At 44.9% G+C, this 18,856-nt stretch overlaps 1 protein-coding gene across 2 annotated transcripts in view; it reads left to right on the forward strand.

Annotated features, from left to right (window-relative positions):
* Positions 1-18,856, forward strand: part of VSIG10 (V-set and immunoglobulin domain containing 10) — a 45,208-nt gene that overhangs the window by 19,218 nt on the left and 7,134 nt on the right. Inside the window, exons 4-9 of one of the 2 annotated variants that reach the window (XR_009497177.1) lie at positions 1,501-1,761; positions 8,198-8,491; positions 11,324-11,434; positions 11,749-11,764; positions 13,269-13,480; positions 14,411-14,578. Coding sequence is in view for 1 of the 2 variants with exons in the window: in XM_059893844.1 (XP_059749827.1) it covers positions 1,501-1,761; positions 8,198-8,491; positions 11,324-11,434; positions 11,749-11,764; positions 13,269-13,480; positions 14,411-14,466 (950 nt within the window). In the remaining variant the exon portion in view is untranslated. Of the gene's footprint in view, positions 1-1,500; positions 1,762-8,197; positions 8,492-11,323; positions 11,435-11,748; positions 11,765-13,268; positions 13,481-14,410; positions 17,193-18,856 lie in introns of those variants that run through there. The other variant, XM_059893844.1, reaches the window with a different exon arrangement.

The following is an 18,856-nucleotide window of genomic DNA, read 5'->3' on the forward strand; positions in this document are numbered from 1 at the left end:
CAGGAGAATCCCTGTGAGTCATAGAGGGGAATTAATGCTAGGTCTAAAGTTTTTTTTTAATTGAGGTGAAAGTATATAGCATAACATTAACCATTTTAAGATGTACAATTCAGTGGCATTGAGTCTATCCACAGTGTTGTGCAACCATCACGTTTATCTAGTTCCAAAACATTTTCATCACCCCAAATTGGAAACCCCATATCCGTGAAGCAGTCACTCCCATACTGTCTTCCCCCAGCCCCTGGTAACCACCAGTCTATGTTCTATCTCTATGGATTTGCCTATTCTGGACATGTCATATAAATGGAATCATACCCTATATGACCTTTGGGGACTGGCATCTTTCCCTTAGCATCATGTTTTCAAGGTTCATCTTGTTGTAGCTTGTGTCAGTACTTGCTTTCATTTCTTGGCCTAAGAGTATCTATTGTATGGCTCTACCACAATTTGTGTATCCATTCATCTGCTCTCACGCTCTCCGTGAACATAGGCCCTCTAGCGCTGTTAAGAACCAATAGTTCATGAAGCTTTATTTTGCAGGTGAAGAAACAACAACCCAATGCACCTATGCACACATTTAGCGGAGGAAAACCACTGTAGAAATAAACACAGGGTGCACTCCTAATCCTTGCTAAGGGAAGGGAGCATGAGAACGACAAATAGCAGGCAGGGCAACGACACACTTACTTTATACGTTGTTCAGAGCCTTTGTAAGTCTCAATGCTGTCTATCATAAATGACATTCATCGTATATAAAGTCATACGTGCTTGTTGTAGGAAACAGATGAGTAGAAAGAAGAAAATAATCACTTGTACTCTAACCATCATTTTGGTATATTTCCAATAATTTTTCTTTTAGATGCCACATATCTACAAATAAGATCCAAATTTCTATTTATATGTATTATATAAAATATATAAAGGTATATGACACACATAATATATATACTATCTACATACATATATAATATATATTATTTTATATATAATTATGAACACATAGGTTACAACAGGTTTGTAATTTGTTAAATTTTTATATTTTTTTTAAGTGGTACTTGCACATAGCAAAAAAAAAGTGTGTGTTGAGGTTTGGGGATGAATAAATCTCCCTCTTCCTGCAACTCCCTCTAGGGACCAGCAGCGTCCAGTAGAACTTTCTGTGATGATGGAAATGTTCTCTTCTGTATGGTCTAATAGCTACCATGTGTGATGACTAGGAAATGTGAGTAGTCTGATGGAGGAAATAAATTTGTAATTAAGTTAATGAAAATTTAAATAGCCACACGTGGCTAGTGAGAAATGCAAATCTCTTCCAAGATTTAACACCCAGCCGAGGAAACCCAACTTGTGTCAGGCACTGATTTGTGCTAGGAGCTATCTCAAGGTACAGTAACTGGGGTTGACGTTTCTCTTATACCCTGGTTCTGTAATCCTTAGGGTCAGCCGCCCAGTGGCTCATCTTAGTCTGTGATTAAGGCCACGTCCTCTGGTGTTTTGCAGCACCCCCTCCGTCAGCCCCGCAGTGCTGGGCAGAGCTGTCACCAGGATTGTTCACGCTGCAGCTCAGCTGTCGCTGGGCCGGAGGATACCCAGACCCAGACCTCCTGTGGACAGAAGAGCCAGGAGGTGTGGCTGTGGGGACATCAAAGCTGGGGGTTGAGATGCTGAACCAGCCCCAGCTGTCGGACGGCAAGAAGTTCAAGTGTGTCGGGAGCCACATAGTGGGGCCGGAGTTGGGAGCCAGCTGTGTGGTACAGATCAGTAAGTCTGCTTTGCCTTGTCCTGGGGTTCTGGGGTCCACTCACCTTCCTCTTTTCTGGGACAACCCTTTGAAAGAAGGTCTGGGAAAGAAATCCCAGGGTGTTGGAGTGAACTGAATTCCTTCCATTTCTTCCTTCCTTTTGCTTTTTTTTTTTATTGAAGTATATTGGATTTACAATATTGTGTTAATTTCTGCAGCAGAGTGATTCAGTTGCACACACACACACACACACACACAAATATATGTATACACACATTCTTTTTCATTCTGGTTTATCACAGGATATTGAGTATAGTCCCCTGTGCTATACAGTAGGACCTTGTTGTTTATCCATTCTATATATACTAGTTTGCATCTGCTAACCCCAAATGCCCTCTTCATCCCTTCCTTTCAAACTTTAAAGATGCTTAATGAAACTTCTTGTTTCTAGTCCAAACTGGTTTTCCCTTGCAGTTTCTAAGTACTGAAGATGGAGCAGTGAACAAGACAGACAAGGTTCATTTACTAGTTATCTCCTGTTATGGAACAAATTACCCCAGAACTTAATGGCTTCAAACAGCAGTCATTATCTCACGATTTCTGTGGGCCAGGAATTCATACAGGGCAAGGTGCTGACATCTTGATTTAGAACTTCAGACTTTCCAAACTGTGAGAATAAATATCTGTTGTTTTAAGCCACCCCGTTTGTGGTACTTTGTTACAACAGCCTCAGGAAGCCAGTACAATGAGTAAGCCAGGGCCAGAGCGTGTTGGGTTGTGTTGGCCCTGGTGAGGTTGTCCTCACAGTTTATGAGGATAATCCTCAGAGGAGCAGCTGTGGAGAGCTGACATGCTGAGAAGTGAGCCCTGCTGTGTCAGCAGGTGCTTGTTTTCCCAGGCAAGTGACATTCAGATGGTTTACCCGTCCCACTAACTCAGTCAGCACACTGCTCCCGAGTGTCCACTCTGTGTCAGGTACCATACCTGGCCTTGGGCAACATAAGGGACCAAGACTCGCCTTCTGCCCTAGGACAGGGGTTGGTGAACTATGCCTCATGGGCCAAATCCGACCCAATTGGTTTTGGGACAATTTTTAAAAAATGAGATTTAAGTCACATAATATAAACTTAACTATTTTTTTTTTTTTGGCCGCACCGTGCAGCTTGTGGGATCTTAGTTCCCCGACCAGGGATCGAAACTGTGCCCTCGGCAGTGAAAGCTCGGAGTCCTAACCACTGGACCACCAGGAAATTCCCTAAAATTCACTATTTTAAGTTTATAATTCATTGTTTTTTTTTTTTTTTTAGTATGTTCACAATGTTGTACTACCATCACCATTCTAATCCAGAATATTTCCATCACCCCCAAAAGAAACCCTAGCAGTCACTCTCTCTAGAAAGACCACGTGAGGGTACTCATTTCCCAGTATCTCCACCGACATCGAGTGTTATTAATTTTTTAGATTTTTCCTGTGTGCTAGTTCGGATATGGCATATCGTTTTCATTTGGTTTTCTTTGATCACTGGTGGAGTTGATAATTTTCATATGTGTATTGACTTCCTATATATTATCTGTGAATTATCTGTTCATATTTTGTCCATTTTTCTATTGGCTTGTTCATCTTTTCTTATTATTCCATAAGAGTCAGTTAATTTCATAGAACTGTCATGCACGTTATAGATATTTTTCTGGCATATTTGGCTCCTAAACCACATTTCTGCTAGTGATGAGCAGTTTCTGATTTTGAAAGGTTCACCTCTGTCAGTCCTGTTCTTTTTTTTTTTTTAATAAATATTCATTTATTTATTTATTTGGCTGCACAGGGTCTTAGTTGTAGCGTGTGGGATCTATTGATAGTTGCCTGACCAGGGATCGAACCCGGACCGCCTACATTGGGAGCGCGGAGTCTTAACCACTGGACCACCAGGGAAGTCCTCTCTCAGTCCTGTTCTTTTAGGTTTCTGCGCTCAGAAGGTCTTTGACTCTTTCTTATTAACTTACTATTTGTAATCCTCACAGTGGCCTGCAAATTAGGATGATTCGTAAGTTGCAGATGATAACATGTGTGAACTAATTTACCCAAGATCAGCTGGCTCGTAAGTGACAGAGCCAACACATAGCCAGGCTGGTCTGACCCCAGCGCTCTTGCTTTTATCCAGGTAGTGCTCACTGCTTTCCTGATGACCTTCCACACATGATCCAGCAAATCTTTTTGGGTGGGATTTAGGTGCTCAGCATGGTTCCAGGTACTGTGGAGGAATACAGAGTCTTTGCCTTTAAAGGACTTAAACTTTACTTGGAGAGAGAAGTCTGGCAAATGTGAAGCAGGAAATGGCAATATCACAAATACAACTGACCCTTGAACACCACAGGTTTGAATTGCGCGGTTCCACGTACATGTGGATTTTTTTCAATAAATGTAGTATCTGTATTTTCACTTTACAGATCTTTAAATTAACTCGCTGTGGGGAAAAGTTTGTGTCTGATTAGAGATCACAGGATATAGAATCAAAAGAACTAGGGTTTGAGTCCTGATTCTATCCAAACTGTTTCAGCTTCCTGTCCTTGGGCGAGCCATTTATCAATTCCTTTGTTTCTGAGGCAGAGAGAGCAGGACGTGGATTTTTAGATTTCTCGCAGGTTGGTCCCCCAACCCCCATGTTGTTCAAGGGTCAAGTGCGATGGTGACATTAACATTTACTGAGTGCAGATAGAGTGCAGGTGCCAAGTGTTTTGCACACAGTATCTCGTTCAGTCCTCAGTCACCCTGTGAGCTGAGAGCTCCTATTATCCCTCAGAATTAGTTTCCTGGAGCTGCTGTAACAAAGTATCACGAACTTGGTGGCTTAAAACAACAGCCGTTTATTCTCTCTCAGTTCTGGAGGCTAGAAGTTTGAAATCAAGGTGTGGGCAGGGCCGTGCTCCCATCAGAGTCTTCCTGGGAGAATCCTTCCTGGCCTCTTCCAGCTCCTGATGGCGCTGTGTGTTCCTTGGCTTGTGGCTGCATCACTTTGGTCTCTGCATCCGTTTTCATGTGACTTCCCCTCTGTGTGTATGTCTCCCTGTGGCCTCTCCTCTTCTTATAAGACACCAGTCCTTGGATTTAGGGCCCACCCTCAATCCAGGATGATTTCATCTTGAGATCCTTAACTAGTTACATCTGCAAAGACTCCACTTCCGAATAAGATCACATTCTGGGGTTCTAGGTGGACATGAATTTGGGGAGGACGCTCCATTTCACCGATGGTGAAACAGAGGCAGCCGACTTGCCCAGACTGCAAATAGAAAGCAGTATACACACTCAGAGTGGTACATAATGAGGATGTCCGAAGTGTGTTATGGAAGTAAGTCCCAGGAAGTGAGTAAATGATGGACCGATGCTGAGAGAGGGTGAAATTAGCAGAGGCAGCTGGTGGGGTTGTGTTATTTTGCCCTTACCCTCCCATTTTATTTGCAGATCTTGCCTAAGTCTTTATTCCTGTGACCCCTGAGACTTGACCAATAATTTGAATCCAAATATGTGCTCAGGGTTAAGAAATGTGTCTGGAGAAGGGAGCTGACCAGAAGTTTTCCCAATTCCAGGAGCACAGGAAGCAAGCACAGAGCCTGGACCCTTCTCGGACTCTGACACCGTCCAGTTCTCCCCGCCTCCCTCTTGGGCACTCGAGCCTGGATGTGCATACAAGTCACCTGGGGGGGCTGGTTAAAATGCAGATTCTGACTCTCTTGGTCTGGGTGGACCCAATATCTGCATTTCTAATTGCCTCCAGGAAGTGCTGTTGCTGCTGGTCTGAGGACCACACCTTGAGTAGCAAGGCCCTTGCAGGCGAGGGGTCTCTGGATCATTCCACTTGAAAGGACTAGTACGTCACTGAAGTGTAATGCTAACGTCCACCTCAGGGATCCAGGGCAGTGTAGCCCCCAAGCTGATGAAAAGTGATGCTTTCGGGGATTCCTGCTGCCCAGATTGATCGATCTATCTATCTATCATCTATCTATCTACCTACCTATCTATCTACCTTTCTTTTCTTTCATTTCTTTTCCTTCCTTCCTTCCTTCCTTTTTTCTTTCTTTCTCTCTTTCTTCCTCCCTCCCTCCCCTTCCTTCCTTCCTTCTTTCTCTCTTTCTCTTTCTTCCTCCCTCCCTCCCCTTCCTTCCTTCCTTCCTTCTTTCTCTCTTTCTCTCTCTCTCTCCCCCTCCCTCCCTCTCTCTTTCTCTTTCTCTCTTTCTCTCTCTCCCCCTCCCTCCCTCCCTCTCTCTCTCTTTCTCTCTTTCTTCCTCCCTCCCTCCCTCCCTCCCTCCCTCTCTCTCTCTCTCTCTTTCTCTCTCTCTCCCTCCCTCCCTTCCTCCCTCTCTCTTTCTTTCTTTCTTTCAGCTGTGCCACACAGTTTGTGGGATCTTAGTTTCCCAACCAGGGATTGAACCTGGGCCACCCAGCAGTGAAAACGCCAAGTCCTAACCACTGGACGGCCAGGGAGCTCCCCAGATCTCTCTTTATATGGTGTGTAGGGCCCGAAACTGAAGACGCCAACTCAGCCTACAATAAGCTGCAGTGTTACGGAGCCCCGTGCGCGGCGGCCCCAGCTTGTCGTCCGCCTCCTGCAGATCTGTGAGGGCCCAGCAGCACCTGCCCCACCCCTGATACAGCATCCCTTTAAGTGAAACTTGTTGAATTTATAGGTGCCACACTAGCTGGATGGTGACCCAGCTGTCTGAGGGGTGAGTGCTGTGTTTGGCAAAAATACATGATGTTTGTTTGGGGTTCAGGGGAGGTGCACCGGGGGAATTGTTTGTTTTGCTTTTAATAAAGGAGGAGGGGGCCATTTATCAGACTTTGGTTTGGGACCCCCAAATACAGACATACTGATGAGGCTTGTCACTGCTGCTGGCTTTGTGACCCTAAAGGAAATTCTGGTTAACCATAAAGCGGGGAAGGAGTGATTTAGCAACATGGGGGGAATCTGACTGTTGATCCAAGAAGGGGTGTCCGCAGGTGAGTTTTCTGAGCAAAACCAGGTTTGGGGTATTCTCTTCTGTTAACCTGACCTAGAGAGAGAGGCTTCTGGGTTGTTCCACCCCCACCCCCTTGCCCCTTCCCCCTTCCCCAGATGCCAGCAGTGAAACCCTAGTTTCTCTCTTGGAACAAATGCCAAGGGGAAGCATGTAGTTTCACTCTCCAGGGCAGGAACCCAACATGCTTCTCTGTATCCCTCAGCTGCTGAAAATATGGATTTCATAAATCCTCCCAAGATGAATTTGCTACCCTTCCCAAGAGGGTGTGCATTTTGGGAAAAGGCTTCTCTTGCGAAGGATACAAGTAGATCGCCATAGTAGACCTCATAGCTCCCTGTGTCCCACTTAAATCAGACCCCAAGGCCACAGGGATGCCACATTCTGAGTTTTCTAGGACAGACCTGTGTTAGACAGAAGAATGGCCCCCAAAAGATGTCCACATCCTAATCCCCAGAACCTGTGATAATGTTACCTTACATGGTAGAGGGACTTTGCATCTGTGATTAAGAATTTGAGATGGGGAGAGTGTCCTGGGTTATCTGGGTGGGCCCAGTGTGATCCCAAGGGTCCTTATAAGAGGGAGGCAGGAGGGTCACATGCAGTAGTGAGAAGTGATGACAGATGCAAGAGGTAGGAGTAATTCAAGGAAGGGACTACAAGCCAAGGAATGCAGGTGGCTCCTTTCTAGAAGCTGACAAAACAAGGAAATGGATTCTCACCTAGAGCCTCCAGAAGGAACCAGCTCTGCCAACACCTTGATTTTAGTTCTGCAAGATTATTTCGGACTTCTGACCTCCAGAACTATAAAAGGATAAATTTGTGTTGTTTTAACTGCTAAGTTTGTGCAATTTGTTATAGCAGCAACAGGAAACTAATACAGCTGCCTTCTGTCCCCTGGAACGCCCTTGTCAGGTTGTGTGCCCATATCTTACCTGATCAGTATGGTTATTATACATAGAAGCTTACAGCATAAGAAGTAAGGAGATGTGGACCACAAAAGCGTGACTCCTTGGGTTCCATTCTTACATAGAGTGACCAACTCATCTTGGTTTGCCCGGGACTTCACCAGTTTTAGCACTGAAAGCCCCCAGGTCCTGGGAACCCCCTCAGCCTTGCACAAACCAGGACATTTGTTCCCCCTAAATCCTAGCTGCTCACTTATTTAGTCATGTGACTTTGAGCAAGTTACTTAACGTTCTCTGTGCCACAGTTTCCCCATCTGCAAGACTGTTGTGAGAATTATTAATTGGGTTAATAAGTAGAATGGTGCCTAGCCCATTGAATGTTCAACAAATATTAGCTTTTATTATTATGTGAGACCAGGTGCAGTACAGAAGTTCCTGGAGTTGCTTTGTTTGGAAGAAGTAATATTCTTGAAATTCTCAGACCACCGATTGAATCTCCTTCAACGTTTGCCTTTCTTTACCTTCTTCTGATGGTCAGGGAGCCCCTCCCTTCTCTCTGAGCCCATGAAGACTTGTTTCGTGGGAGGCAATGTGACGCTCACCTGCGAAGTGTCTGGAGCCTACCCCCCCGCCAAGATCCTGTGGCTGAGCAACCTCACCCAGCCGGAGGTCGTCATCCAGCCCAGCGGCCACCACCTCATCGCCCAGAGTGGCCAGAGCTCCACGCTCACCATCCGCAACTGCTCCCAGGACCTGGACGAGGGCTACTATGTCTGCCGGGCTGAGAACCCCGTGGGGGTCAGGGAGGTGGACATCTGGTTGAGCGTGAAAGGTGAGTGAAGTGGCCCCGGAGGAGGAGGAGGAGGGCCGAGAGCTTCAGAGGACCTGGCATCAGCATGGGGACAGCTTGGTGCCTCCCTACATGTGGATCACTGCCATCTGGGAGAAGGCCTATCTGCTTCCCTGTGGCTTGACAAGGTGGATGGGAAAATTATTGTCCAGTCCTAAATCTCTAACATTTGCATAGGGATAAAAAAGTTATTTAATATCTGTTACATCCTAAAGGAAAAATAAATATATATATATATATAAATAAAATACATACATGTATAAAATAGATATAATTTATATATATACATATATATAAAATGTAAGCTGAGAAACATAATAGCAAAATGAACACCCAGGAAAGTAACATCCCACTTACGATATAGAACAGTGCCAACGCTGCTGGAATTACCTGCAGATAGTGTGGCCAGATTTAGAAAACAACAATAGCAAAGCTAAAAAAACAGGATGCTCACTTAAATTTGTATTTCAGAAAAACAAAAAACAAACAATTTTTTTTTTTAATGTACGACCCCAGTATTGCTTGGGACATACTTATTCTTTTTTTTTTTTTTTTTTTTTGGGACATACTTATTCTAAAAAAATTATTCATTGTTTATCTGAAATCCAAATTTAAGTGGGCACACAGTATTTTATCTGGCAACCCTACCTGTAGGTCCATTTCCAGGCTCATACTGGGCCTTCTGAAAAAGGTAACCACTATCCTGAGTTTCATGTTTTATTTAAGAAAAAATATGCTGCATACGTACACATTTCTACATATTGTTTGTTTTAGAGTTTTGAAAAATGGTTGTTACCATACAAATGTAGTCTTTTGTAATTTGCCTTTTTTATCCCACATTTTGTTTCCAGAATTTATTCATGCTGATGTGTATAATTATACTTTGTACCTCTGTACTGCTGTATAATTTTCCATTGTATCACTACTCCACAACTAAGTTATTGATTTTCCTGCTGATGGATGTTTGTGCTGCTTCTGATTTTTTTGTTGTGATGAACAAACGGTGTTGCTATGGAAACCTTTTTACCAGCCCCTTGTGTACATATACCCAGGTCTCCAGGCAAATATTTCTCTAGAATATTTGTACAAGGAGTAGAAATGAAGGTTAGGTTATGTGCATTTTTATCTATGAGATAACATCAAATTATTTTCCAAAGTGGTTATACCAATTTCCATTTGCAACGGCAGTTGTTCCACATTTTCACCCACAGACTTTGTGATTTTTGCCCATCAAGTAGGTGTAAAATGAAATCTCACTGTGGTTCTAATTTGAATGTGTCTGATTACTAAGAAGGCTGAGCATTATTTCATATGTTTATTTGCTATTTATGTTTCGTCTGCGAAATACATAATTGTGTCTTTTGACGTTTTCCCCTTTCCTATAGATATATAGGAGTTCTTTAGAAATTCCATATGCTAATTGTTAGTTTTATATGTTACAAATATCTCCTTTCAGTTGTCTTTCTTGTTTTCTTTATGGTATCCTTCGATTTGCAGACATTCTTACTTTAATGTTGTTGACTTTATGAATCTGTTCTTATATCATTAGCAATTTTTGTGTCTTAAGAAATCCTTATCTATCCTATGGTCATGAAAGTATTCTTCCATATTTTCTTAAAGTTTTAACACTTGCCTTTCATAGTTAACTCTGTAGTCCATCTAGAATTGATTTTTGTGAATGATGTGAGGTAGACATCAAGTTTCCTCCACCCCCCAATTTGGATAACTATTTGGTCTAGCACCACATCCTGAAGAGTTCCTCTTCTACTCACTAGGCTGTCCTATATCAAGTTTCCTTCTGTGTGTGGACCTGTTCTTGGATTTCCTATTCTGTTCTCTTTTTTTAAATATATATATATTTTTGGCCGTCCCAAGCAGCATGCGGGATCTTAGTTTCCCCGACCAGGGAAGCGCTGAGTCTTTTTTTTTTTTTTAATAAATTCATTTATTTATTTATTTATTATTTTTGGCTGCATTGGGTCTTCGTTGCTGTGCACGGGCTTTTCTCTAGTCGTGGCAAGAGGGCTCCTCATTGCGGTGTCTTCTCTTGTTGCAGAGCACGGGCTCTAGGCGCACGGGCTTCAGTAGTTGTGACTTGCAGGCTCTAGAGTGCAGGCTCAGTAGTTGTGGCTCACGGGCTTAGTTGTGGCATATGGGCTCTTCCCCGACCAGGGATCGAACCCATGTCCCCTGCATTGGCAGGCGGATTCTTAACCACTGCGCCACCAGGGAAGTCCCAAAGCGCTGAGTCTTAACCACTGGACTGCCAGGGAAGACCCTCCCTATTCTGTTCTATTGATCACTTCATTGTGGCACCAGTAACTCACACTCTTAATTACTATGGCCTTAACAGCAGGCTTGATGTGTGGAGACACAGAGATTTTAACTTTCCAATGTTCTTCTTTTTTTTTTTTTTCTGTTTTTACTTTTTATTTATTTAATTTATTTTTTGAATTTTATTTTATATTTTTATATAAAATTATATTTTTATATAAAATTAGTTTTACATAACTAATTCTTATTCGTTATCTATTTTATACATATGAGTGTATATATGTCAATCCCAATCTCCCAGTTCATCCCACCACCACACCCCCCTCCAGTGTTCTTTTGCATCACATGCTTTGTTTGATTCCCACAAACTGTCTGAAGTAGAAAAATGAGAACTTTATCTTGCTCTGCAGAGAGGTCATATGCCTTGCCCAAGGTCATGAAACCGAGATAAGAGTAGGATCCAGGCAGAGGAGAGGAGGTATTGCCCTCCTAGCTGTGTGTATCACGTGGCCGAGTCAAGGGTGTGATTTGTCTTTACAGAACCTGTAAACATCGGGGGAATTGTGGGCACCATCGTGAGCCTCCTTCTGCTGGGACTGGCCGTTATCTCCGGGCTTCTGCTGTACTACAGCCCTGTGTTCTGCTGGAAAGGTAAGGGCTTCCCGGAACGGTAAGGGCTTCCTGGGTCCCTTTGCTTCTCTCTCAGGCTCCTTGAGAGGGTGTGGGTGGGGGAAGGTGGCCCCTGTTACGCTCCCACCTGAAGCTCCATTCGAGAGGTTTCCAAATTGGGTGCAGATGTGCAATAATGCAGCACCTAAGAACCACTCCTGAACACCCTGTCATCTCTCGTATTGGGTCAGTTTTCTCATTGTCCATTCTTTTGTAAATGTTAGATTGATTAGAAACTTCTGTGAGGCCGAAGTGGATATTATTGGATATTAATGTTTTTTCCTTTCTCCTTTCAGTAGGAAGCACTTTCAGGTGAGTGTTCCCTAGACTCAAATCAAAAATCCATTTCCATGATGTCTTCACTGACGTTTTGTTTATAATGTTTCATAAGAACAATAATAACCACCGCCACTGGGGACCTACCACGGGCCAGACACGGGGCTGGTGCTTCCTCAGGCATTATTACAACCCCGTCATGAACTCTTCAGGGTGCTGCTGTTGTCTCCGTGTTCCAGACAAGTCGAGGGAGGCTCAGTGAGCTTCTGCAAGCTCTGCAGGAAGTGAGTGGCCGTGCCTGCAGTCAGACCTGGGCCTGACCCGATTCCAAAGTCTGTGCTCTTTTTACGACGCCAGACCTCGGGGCGAGGCACCTTGCTGGACTGTCACTGAGGCATAAAGACAGCATGTACATGTTGAGCCCGGTCGTTCATGCATTTATTTTATCTAGTTTTCCTTTTCTAAAAGGAAGAATAAGTCATAGTCTTACAGCATGTTTTGGAAGAGTAGTCTGAGCGTGCCCAGAAGCCCCTCCCAAAAGGAAACCTCAGCAGGGGCAAAGCAGCTAAATGGAAGTTACGTATTTAGCCTCCTAAGGAGATTCTGGGTGGGAGCAAAGAACTCTTCTCTTTGCTCCTCTTATCCATTTATAACTATGCGGTATTATTGTTCTGGGACCATCGTTCATAATGAAGGGATTTTATTGTTCTGGGACCATCTTTCAACAGAAAGTGTTACCTTTACTGCCCTGTTTTTGAGGGTCATTCTGGAATGAATCTGTCATTCCCCAGGCTTATTTTTCACAGAAGGGAGCAGCTTGGCATAATGGGAAAAGGCTTTGGAATGAATGGACCTGGGTTCACATGGCAGCTCTGCCCTTGAAGCCCGTGGCTCCTGGAAAATCCCTGACCCTCTCTGAGCCTTTGTCTCCTCATCTGTTTCTCAGAGGCGGGCTGTAAGGATGAAATGAGAATGTAATGCTCTTCGGACTGTGACTAGCCCGTGAAATGTACAGTCTGGCTGGGCAGGCAAGAGCTATAGCAACAAGCTAGAGAACAATTCAGTGCCAAACTGCTGCCCGTGGACGCCAAATTCACTCATAGTTCAAGGCTTCAGGGGGAGGCAGAGGACTTTACTTGGGCCTTGAATAATGAAAAGGTGGAGAAATTTCAGTAAGCGCAGGAGAAAGAAGGGCATTTCAGGAAAGGAACAGAGCGTCTGTGTACGTGCTGTGAGGGGAACTGAAATGGTGGGTGCTTGGGACAATGAGGTCATCTGCCTGAGGAGCCACAGGGTGGGGAGAGGTGGAGTGATAAAACTCACCCAGCACAGGATACAGTTATCTAGACAGTCTTCGGCAGCATCTCTCTGCGAGGTTACAACCGCACTGTCATCTCACGACTCAACCAAGTTGAATACATGAAGAATTTTCCATGTTACCAGAGGGGCTGCAAAGAACCAAGTGTTTCCTATTCAGCGAGGGCTGAAGTTGCAGAAAACAGGGTATCTTCTTGATTATTTCTCCCCTTCTGGAAATTAGGAGGCAAGACATGGGTGATGTCATGGTTTTGGTGGACTCAGAAGAGGAAGAGGTGGAGGAGGAGGAAGATGCTGCCGAAGAGGAAGAGGAGGAAGCAAGTGAGAGGCACGAGTCGCCAAAAGAAGTAACCAAGTACGGCCACATCCACAGAGTGACCGCACTGGTGAATGGGAACGTGGACCGCATGGCCAATGGACTCCAGGCTCTGCAGGGTAAGCTCTTTGTCCTTAGAAGCTCTCTGCGAGGTTGTGGTGGGCTTCCCCGGAAGAAATCTCCAAGGGTCTGTCTTTTAAAGGTTGGGAAAGACACTTAAAGTTTAGTCTAGAATCTGAGAATCTCCTATCAACTACCAACACGCTAATTAAATGGACAAATATTTATCAAGGGCCTGCTCTGGGAAAGGCACAGATTGGTACTGTCAGGCACTAGAAAAGAAAGACCGATGGTGAAGGGCTTTACGAGACCAGTTAGGGCGAACAGACTAAAACACGAGGGGGAAATGAAAACAGCAGGAAGATTTAACCAACCCTTTGCGAGGGCAGTAGAGGAGCTTTGGCAAGAAGGAATCTGATTCCTTGCCTGATGAATGATACGTTTACAAATCACAGAACCTCAGGAGAAAGATGAGAGCCCTGAGGGGTGCATTGGTTGGGAGACGTTTTATGGAAGATGTGGGCTGTGAGGCACGTCTTTCAGGACAGCTAAGTTTGAATAAGCAGAAAGGAGAGGGTGGTCCAGGCGAGGGGAATGGCAGAAGCCAAGAGTGTGGAGGGTGGGCAGTGTCAAGCATGTCAGAGGATTTTGAGTGGAAAGAACAGGTAAAGGCGGGGATATACACCCTGACCCACCTGCTCCTCCACAAAGTCATCAGTAAAGGTCTAGAAATAGAGGTGACTGAAAACTGATTGCGGGGGGGGGGGGGGGGGGAGGAATTCCCTGGCGGTCCAGTGGTTAGGGCTGTGCGCTACCACTGCAGGGGGCACAGGTTCAATCCCTGGTCAGGGAACTAAGATCCCACATGCCGCACGGAGTAGCCAAAACAAAAACAAAAACAAAAAAAAAAGAAAAGAAAACCGATAGGGAAACAGAGTCACCCCTATTGAGATTACTCAGAGTTGGGTCTACTTTTCCCTCCTGTACAGATGACAGCAGTGAGCAGCAGAGTGACATCATTCAAGAAGAAGACAGGCCAGTTTGAAGAAGACAACTGTCCTTTGTTATCCTGTCTCAAAAGCTTGGAAAGCTACATCGAAGATGAGTTTTATATTCTGCTTCACTTGACTTGCATCCCTGCCTGAGGGCTGAAAACGGTTTGTGGCTCTCAGCAAAAAAAGGAAAACACACACACATCTTTCCTTCCCTTTTTTTTTCTTTTTTCTAAGTTGGTTTGATTTACTGTAAGTTTTCTCAAAGATGTTGAAAAGCTTCGGAACGGGCAGTGTGTGGGGGGAAAGCTGCATTTGGTATCTGAGGTGCCCCTGTCACTGTGCCCCTGGCTTTCTCCAGGTTGACTGATGCTGAGATGGGGGAGCAGGAGTGGGGGGAGGCACTTGGCCTGGGCGCCCTTTGTTACTGTTAAAGGTCTGTAACCAGCTCGCCCCGGCACACAAGGGAATAGTGTGGGGTAATAAGGACACTTCCTTTCTCACTGCCCAGCTGAGCTGAGGAACCAGGCACACATCAGCTCTCTGGAAAAGGTGAGGGGGGTCGGCTACTGAGGCTAATCAGAGGGAGGCACTTTGGTTTGGGTTTTGAGTCGGAAACACCTGGTCTTGAATCTGGACTCTGCTCCTTACCTGTTTCATGGGCTTGGGCAGGTAGCTTTACCTCTCCCCTGAGCCTCAATTTCTTCATCTGTGAAATGGGTGAAATCACACCTATCTTACAGGGTTATGGTGGGGACCAAGGTACTTCAGGATGTGAGAGTGCCTAGGAGGTGCTCCGTAGATGTTAGTTATCTTCTCCTTTGCCTTCCTTAGCGGAAGAAGAAAAATGTCAACTGTTCAGTTACAAACTGCTGCCTGGGCCTTCCATTCTCTGTAGAATATTCCAGACCAGGGCATCATCAGAGCTCTCCTGGGGATTTTTGCCTCCCTGGAGATAGAATTCTTTTCAAAAGAGGTAGGGGCTGATAAGAGGAAGCGCCTTTCATTAGAATCTCGCATTTTCCAGAGCTTCGTGTTTATAGAAAAGCCTCTTAGGTGATGCACTATTAGCTTTCAGACTTTCCCATCCTTCCTTTCTCCTGTGGCTTTGAAAAAGGCAAGGAGAAATGTTTTGTAACAGAGTAGATCAGTTCGTCTGGCCTCGGTTTCTTGATCTTGGAAATGGGAATGGGAAAGCTTGTTTCCTTCCTACTTCTTAAGGATGTTATGAAGATACGCTGCTCAATAATGCTAAGTTTTGAATGAAAATAACATATGATGAGTTTAAGCTGCTGCTGTTCCCTGTACAGTTTAGAGACTTTTTTTTTCTTTCTAATTTCATCCTAATCTCTTAAATGTCAGGGACCTTCTAAGGGTGTAAAATATGTGTGCTAAACTTGAAAATCTGACTTGAATTTGCACTCTTCAATGTTGCATATCCTGCTCTGATGGGCACGACTTAAAGGGGAACTTCGCTCTCCAATAACAGGACCTGGGACTCCTAAGATGAGAGGTGTGTTACCTGCAGGGTTACCCTGCAGGTGTGGTTGCAGCAGGTCCACTTTCTTGGATGAAGGAACTAAACTGAGGGAGTCACTAGAAGTGAGCCCTGTCCCCAGCTCAGAACACCGCGGAGGTCAGAGGCTGGCTGCAGTGTCGACCCGTCAGGGATAGCTGTGACCTGCAGTCCTCTTGTTGGGCTGGGTCTTTCGCTCCGTGGAACCTCACATTTTTAACCACTCTAACCAGTCTAAGTTAGTGTCATTTCAGAACAGATACTTGACAGGTTGTGTTTAAACTCACTGAACACTGAGCTAGTCTCTGGATCCGACAGTCCACCCTGCAGAGGCGACCATATTTAAAAAGGGAAAAAGCAAAGAAACTATTAGGAAAAAAAAAAAAAAATCCCTAGCTGGGCATGCAGAGAATGATTTGCAAGATCACTGAGATGCCCCCTGCGACTTCCTCTTCTCCTGCATGCACACCTGATGATAGGGAAATCTTTGAGGCAGGATTTTTCCACTAGTAAATGGGAGCTTCAGGGTCTTGGTGCCAAACATTATTAACCCTTGCGCAGCTGAGCTGTGATTGTCGTCCCTTATATCTGAGCCCTGTGTGCACAGACAATATTGCTGGGTCAGTTACGAGCTGAGGTACTGGGGGGTCTGCAAGCTTTAAGGATTTTTAAAGAATTAGGGCTTTTTTTCTTTTCTTTAAGATGACCCATCCCCAACTCCACCAGTACGTTGACAGCGGGTTACAGACTTTCTGTGGCAAAGTCCAACTTGTTACATTGTGCTTTAAAATAAAATCTTATCTGAATGTATTGTGAACTGGAGAGGAGGAGATATACTTACCAGAACCGGGAAGATAAATACTTCCAGGCCATCGCAACTGACATTCCTTTTTCTCAAAACCTGGTGGACATTGGGAAAGGGGCTGTCATAATCCTGTGGCTTTAATATCAGCTCCCATTCTCACAAGCACACACCAACCCTATTACTGCAGCCGGAAAGCCCATGATGGAAAATGTCCCTAACCCAGGCACTGAAACCTGGAAAATCATCCTTGCTGGGTAAAGTTTATTATGATGCAACATGTGCCAACCGGTATTTCTCACCATGGTCCTTGCCAGGAACTGCTGCAAAAAGAACGAAACAGATCCCTCTGCATTATTTACATTTTAATAATTGGTGTGGAGGCAAAGTTGGGAGAAATTCATTCTGAGGGTATAATATGGATTTTTTTAAGATAATGGAATAAAGTTATTTTTAAATAACTGCTTTAGTCATCTTCATTTAGACCTGATTAATAAACTGAAAGATTTGGGGAAGTGGATTTGCTGCCCACAATTTTTGTTTTTTTAATTAGCTTTCCCAATATTGGTAACAATATTGTCTTTGTTGCCGTGTTATTCTTTTCCACGACTTGTAGATCCTACCCACCCTCTCATCTCTCCTAAACTCCTCGAGAAATTTGTTCTCCATTGTTTTCTCGCTACATACCCTCAAACACACGCCTCTTTTTGGTCAGATTGTTTTATTTATTTATTTATTTTTGGCGGTGTTGGGTCTTCGTTGCTGTGCGTGGGCTTCCTCTAGTTGTGGTGAGCAGGGGCTACTCTTTGTTGCAGTGCGCGGGCTTCTCACTGCCGTGGCTTCTTTTTGTTGCAGAACACGGGCTCTAGGTGCGCGGGCTTCAGTAGTTGTGGTTCATGGGCTTAGTTGCTCCACGGCATGTGGGATCTGTCTGGACCAGGGCTCAAACCCATGTTCCCTGCACTGGCAGGCAGATTCTTAACCACTGTGCCACCAGGGAAGTCCCTGGTCAGATTGTTTTTTGTTTTGTTTGCCATGCCCTGCGGCTTGCAGGATATTAGTTCCCTGACCAGGGATTGAACCCGTGCCCTTGGCAGTGAAAGCACGAGGTCCTAACCCCTGGACCACCAGGGAATTCCCTTGGTCAGATTGCATGCTTTCTAATATTAAAGGGCTAGGGTAGGAGTTGTCATGGAGCAGTAGACTGATGGGCTGTCTGAAAAGACAATTTATATCAGCTGTCTGGTCCTTGTAGCAGTTGGTGGTTTTGGAGTTTCTCACAGGGTTCAGCTAATTGTAGTCCCCAGAATGTGTCACCTCACCTCCCACTTGAGGTGGCCCAACTCCACTCCCTGTTCCTGTTCTAGGCCTTTCTCTTGGGTCATTCATCTCTCCTGTTTCTTTACTTCATTCCAAGCTTCCTAAGCTCTAATCAAAGCTGTCCCATTTTCAACTTCCTTCCTTTTTAACCAAACCCATGATTCCTACCTTCACCTCAGTTTCCCATGTTTTTTTTTTTTTTTTTTTAATAAATTTATTTATTTATTTATTTATTTAGGCTGCGTTTGGTCTAAGTTTTTGCGCACAGGCTTCTCATTGCAGTGGCTTCTCTTGTTACAGAGCATGGACTCTAGGTGCGCGGGCTTCAGTAGTTGCAGCACGCGGGCTCAGTAGTTGTGGCACACGGGCTTAGCTGCTCCGCGGCATGTGGGATCTTCCCGGACCAGGGCTCAAGCCCGTGTCCCCTGCACTGGCAGGCAGATTCTTAACCACTGCGCCACCAGGGAAGTCCCCCCATGTTCTTTTTAACCCAGTCCCTCCATTTTCATGTCCCGTGTGTGTTTAATCCAAGCCTCTGTTTTCCCAGCCCCTCATTTTACCTCCGCCTGTTTTCACTTCTGTTCCGTGCTGTCCCTCAGGCTTCCTGGGTCACACCCACGTTCACCCAGCTTGTCCATTTCTGGACCCTCCCACCACTTTTGACCCCTCTTTTTCTCTGGCTAGCTGCCCCTTGCTGTCCGCCCCTTTTAATCGTGGCACGTGCATGTTTTCACCCTCCATTTTCCGCTGGGCTTTTTTTTTCTGGTTCCCATTTTTTAAGCAACGGCGGCTGACGCCTTCCTCT

This window comes from Balaenoptera ricei, chromosome 14, assembly GCF_028023285.1.
Source record: "Balaenoptera ricei isolate mBalRic1 chromosome 14, mBalRic1.hap2, whole genome shotgun sequence".
Lineage (NCBI taxonomy): Eukaryota > Metazoa > Chordata > Mammalia > Artiodactyla > Balaenopteridae > Balaenoptera > Balaenoptera ricei.